The sequence below is a fragment of the Rhizomucor pusillus genome, assembly GCF_041956525.1.
Source record: "Rhizomucor pusillus strain CBS 183.67 unplaced genomic scaffold VTP01scaffold_6, whole genome shotgun sequence".
Lineage (NCBI taxonomy): Eukaryota > Fungi > Mucoromycota > Mucoromycetes > Mucorales > Lichtheimiaceae > Rhizomucor > Rhizomucor pusillus.
Genome location: NW_027192148.1, coordinates 962,556 through 967,708, shown reverse-complemented (window position 1 = coordinate 967,708; position 5,153 = coordinate 962,556). Strand labels below are relative to the sequence as shown.

Below are 5,153 nucleotides of genomic sequence, written 5' to 3'. Positions count from 1 at the left end.
ATGAACTCCCTAAGGGACTCAGAGACCGGCGAGGACCCCAAGAAGCGATGCGAGACAGAAATACGAGTGTTTACAGCTAGGTAAGGTGATGCTGGTGGCATTTGTCGAAAGAGATGCAATAAGCAGAAATCAGAGTAAATCAAGCGAAGATCGCAAGATAGGGACGCAACACAAGACGCTTTCAGTCCTGAATAATTAAACTTCAGTGCTAAGGAACATTTTCATTAGTCTGGCTTTGCAATAAGAACGTTTTATTGGGCAGGAAAATACATTTAAAGAGTGTCCATTAATGGACACTTTGTCCACAAATGGACAGCTCCGATTAGTACCCTTAATAGAAAATAATCACATTATCAGCTATGATACATGTCCACAATGTGAAAAGAACATGAAATTTTATATGAGTAAAAGGACATATATTTGTAACAACTTTACATGTAGAAAATCAATTTTCCCATTTCGCGGTACAGTTTTTAGTAAATTAAAATTACCAGTCAATATTCAACTACATATACTATATGAATTTTTAAAGAAAACACCATGCGGTATCATATCATCTAGCTTGGAAGTTAATAAGAACACAGTAACAGCTTATTACAAAATATTCAGAGAATATTTAGAAGATAAACAATATTTTAACAAAAATAGAAAAATTGGAGGTAGAAATAAAATTGTTGAAATTGATGAAAGTGAGATTGAAAAAGAAAATATAATAAGGGACATAGAGTAGAAGGAGCATGGATTATAGGTGGTATAGAAAGAAGTATTCTAAAAAATCAAATAAAAAAATATTTCTCGTACCCATCGAAACAAGGGATACAGCAAATATAAACGAAACTATTAAAAACATGTAAAAAGGAGAACAACAATATATACAGATAAGTGGAAAGGTTACAATAATCTTAGAAACATTGGTTATAAACATTAAACGGTTAATCATTCTAAAAGTTTCAAAGATCCTATAGCAGGAGTTCATACAAGCACAATTGGAGGTCTTTGGAATGGTTTAAAACATAGATTAGTACCACGAAATAGAACTAAAAAGGAGATTCTGTTACATATTTATGAATATAAGTGGAGAAGAAGAAATAGAGAATATAACTTGCGGAAAATTTCTTAAAAGATTACGTTAACATAATAAAATGTGAAAAATTGAATTTTTCAATCATAATATGGATTTTATCTTTATATTATGGAAAGATGGAAGATAATCTATTTTTGAATAAAAAGTTCATAAAGGATATTTAAAGATGTTTTGTTCCTTCAAAATTATTTGTCCAAGATAAATACGATTATAACACTGTTGATGTCAATTTCAGATTGAAAGAGAATAATATTATAGAAATATCATTAAAGACAAATAATGGAAAAGATATGAATATACATATACAAGTGTAAATGATAGTATGATCATTGATGATAATTAAAATTTCATAAATTGACATATAAACGTCGAGAAAAAATATATAGAAATTTGTAAAATACAAATATTTGAATTTTCTAAATATAGTATGTGGAGGAGTATTTTGGGAATTATTCGTTGGGGGAATATGCAGTGCAATATAAGACCTGTATGATCGTTCAATTGACGAGTTCGCAAGACGGTTGGATGAAAACCGAGACTACAAGAGCACAACATGGGGCCAGGCATCGAAAAACATGAAAAGCCAAGAGCAGGTGCTCCTCGAGGTGGCAGTCGACGGCAAAACTGGTGTCCATCTGGAAAGATGCATCATGGCAGAGAGCTGGACAAAGTGCCGAGGCTATCGCTGTTGGCTTGTGGTTCTCCCACGTCGGATATAGATATCTTATGGTAAGTCAAAGATGTGTTTAGTTGAATCAAACGTGAAAAGTATCGGTGATATCTTGCCGATATAAAGTCACAGTAAAGACAAAACGAAGGTAAAGTATTTAAATTCTGAAAGATTTGTCTTTATTCGTTTGCAGCTCTCGCCTTTTATACTTTTCGCAAACTGTACATAAGTAAAAAGCTGCGAACTCAAATGATTTCGATTCAAATGATTCCAAACCAATTGGTCTTCTTTCAAATGAATTGGAGTTAAATGGTTTTTGTTCAAGACGAACCCGTGTAAGCCCGTTTCCTTTTTGGTATTTGCGTTCAAAGGACAAGAGCTCAAGGCCTTGCAAGCGAAGGAAAGGATAATACAATATATTGGATAAAACATACAGTGATGGATATTGATATAAAAAGGAAAATAGAGGTAAAATATGTTTGCTATTCGATATATCTGATTTATATGTTGAAGATACATAAGTGCAGCCGACGTCGTGTCCAAAAGCAAAAGTACGTGATGCCAACAGCCTTATACTGCTGCTGACCGTATTTATGGATATAGTACTTTAGGCTACTCAATGCGAAAATGATAATCAAATACATCAAGCCACGCTAACCACACTTTCAGACCGAGCCCCTCAAGTTGTCTTGCTCTCTGGAGCAAATAACGCTGCTGCCGAAGTATCACTTGCCGGTGAAGTTAGCTCAAGGTCTGCAGTCAGTAGCACCTCAAACCAATGGTAATCTCATTCAAAAGGTTGTATTCTCCTCTGACCAGTAAACTCTTGCTGGCTTAAGTGATGTTCGATCCCAAGAAAATGCACTGAGCATCTCTCATCCTGTTGATGGTTTCCTTTCTCGATCACGATGAGATTGTGTGTATCAAAGAAAAGGTTAAGTTTCAAATTGATAAAGCTACTGTCAATTGTCGGTGAGACCAAGCCGAGATGTTAGAACGAGTTGCAAAGTTGTGGTCTGTTCTAGAATAAGAAAAAGCGTGGGAAAGAGAAGTATTTGTGTATGATCTGTCTTCAATATTCAGCTCTTGGCCTTTTATATCATTGTGGTTGTGACAAATATACAACAGATGGGAAATGTCTGTAAAACATGTGTAGTAAACGTGTAAAACAGGTGTATAACAACTGTATAACATCTGTAAAACAATCGTAAAAGCTATGATGAAGGAAAGAGAGCTTCAATGTTTGACGGTACACATGGTTCAGAGATACTATTCCTTTAACAAGATAAAACTGCTATTGTCTGTGTAGATATGGCTTGATACTAACACTGTGAAGACCGGAAGTAGAGACCTATGTGTTTCGATTCGCTTACATTTATTGACCAAGAACTTTCGGTCCGTGTTCATCTAGAGTCGACCTTCCCATATCCCTTTCTTCAAGACTTGGAACGGCTTGAGAGGAAGAAAGAATTATACCAGAAAACATTGGAAAAGCAAAGGCCGCGGAAACAAAAAAAAGGTCAGGAGGAGAAAGAAAAAGACATTACTAAGCGATATCCAATCATGAAGACAATAGCATGTGTCAGATGAAGATACCCGATCCTAGTAGCAATTCGGCACCTTCCCTGGATGTATTAATCAACGGGTCAACACTTATCTGCTCATCAGATCAAGCATATATCATTTATCCATGAAACAGCAGTAAAACTATAAAGGAGAGTAGAATTTAGTCTAGCAAAATTAATCTGGACACGACACATACATCCAATCTCACAGCGCTCTTGTTTTGTCCCTTTCTTACTTTGTCTGATATCTCACTCGAAAATGACAACGACGAAGAGAGGGAGGGAACTAAAAAAAATCGTCAAAATCACGTGCAAGGCGTAAGTCAGACTGCATCTATATTGTTTCTGATCGGTTGCTTTGAATAAAATAAAGGGGTCAATATATATCAGCCATCTCTTTGTTATATATTACAAGGTTGAAGTTGATTGTGAGCCAATTCCGAATTCCCTTGTCCTCTCAATCGCACTACCACAGCCAAAATGGAGGATCCACCGATGGACGGAGTGTGCGGATTTACGGCATTGGACATGGCATGGACAATATGGAAGATATTTCATTATCAATGTAAAAACCAGCGAAATCTGGCGGCACATGAATCAAAAACGCGACGTTATACCATTATATAGACAACGAAGGCACCTACAAGCCAATCCTCCCTTGGTTTAATGTTAAGGATATCGAGTATATCATTGATCACAAGCCAAAGCTCCATGACAGGAAAGCTTGGTTCCAAGCACCGGATGCGAACAAGTTGCAGCCGATGCCTTATGTACACCAGCCGCGATTCACGCAGAGAATTATTTCACAGATAACATACTCTATATACTGTTGATACTGCCTAAAAAATCACAAAAAGATAGACAAGCTGGATTCAAGTGACCGGCTGCTGATGCAGTTCGCCAACGGCGACCAGTGACCTTAAACAACATGCGACTTAATTTCGACCGTTTAATAAAAAATGTGTCTCGGTGAGAGGGAGTAGATGATTTTGCCCGCGTGCGAAAGTACGGAAATACCGCATTTAAAAATACCAAAAGGAAGTCATTCCGTTGTCCGGACTTCGAATTTGTTTGTGCTGTATTGTATGTGACTGTAAAGCCCGCATTTTGGGACATTTAAGTGTAGAAAGCAAAATATAAGGGAAGACATTGCAAAGAAAATAAACCAAATTGCATTCACAATACAGCATTAGAGCATTTATGCAGGTATTATAGTACAAATTGCAAAGGAACAATGATCATGTTAGGTATTTCTTTCCAACAATACGGCCAGGAAATTTGGTATGCGTGTAATGTAGAAATGAATACCATAAAAATTTTCTCCTGCAATGAAATTGTGCTTACAATACAGTACACAGCGCCGTATTTGTCTTTATAAAAACAGTTTGTCTGTTGCTGCGTAAATTAAGGCCAATACATCTTGTTGACAATACGACGCTTGTGGTTTTCTGCGCGTATTATAGTCATTGTAATGCTTTGGTGGGGATTGTAACGTGCCATGGAATACACTGAATGCTGCTCCTCCCCCATCCTGCCCTTCTTTCAGCTCTAGAAATACGGTAAATTTATTTGCCTTATTCCCCAGGCTGCATTAATAATACCTGTAAGTCACCAGAAGAAAAGTTAAATACTTCGGGTTTCAGAGTTCTCTTTCTATCTTGCCAAAGCAACATGCCAAACCAACCACTTACCTATTTCAAAGCAAAGATTCCTAATGGCGACTATGAGGAAGTTGCCAAAGCAAGGTTTGATCACTCTAAGGTAGGGCTCTTCATGGGATGGGACATCCCATTCCTGTTCTCATTGGGCTGGGACTTAACTGGGATGGGCCAAA

The 5,153-nt window shown here is 36.9% G+C and overlaps 2 protein-coding genes across 2 annotated transcripts in view; both read left to right on the top strand.

Moving 5' to 3' along the window:
• Positions 1 to 1,637: 1,637 nt before the first annotated feature.
• Positions 1,638 to 2,539, top strand: VTP01DRAFT_9302 (uncharacterized protein; the record flags this gene model as incomplete). The annotated part of the gene is made up of 3 exons (XM_069388520.1): positions 1,638 to 1,813; positions 1,887 to 1,902; positions 2,366 to 2,539. The coding sequence occupies 3 exons, from the start codon at positions 1,638 to 1,640 to the stop codon at positions 2,537 to 2,539; spliced, it is 366 nt and encodes a 121-aa protein (XP_069240808.1).
• Positions 2,540 to 4,990: 2,451 nt separating this feature from the next.
• The window catches only part of VTP01DRAFT_9301 (uncharacterized protein), a gene marked incomplete at both ends in the record, with an annotated part of 2,105 nt that continues 1,942 nt past the window's right edge, over positions 4,991 to 5,153 (top strand). The window contains one exon of the mRNA XM_069388519.1: positions 4,991 to 5,147. Within this exon, the coding sequence (XP_069240807.1) occupies positions 4,991 to 5,147 (157 nt within the window). The remainder of the gene's footprint in view (positions 5,148 to 5,153) is intronic.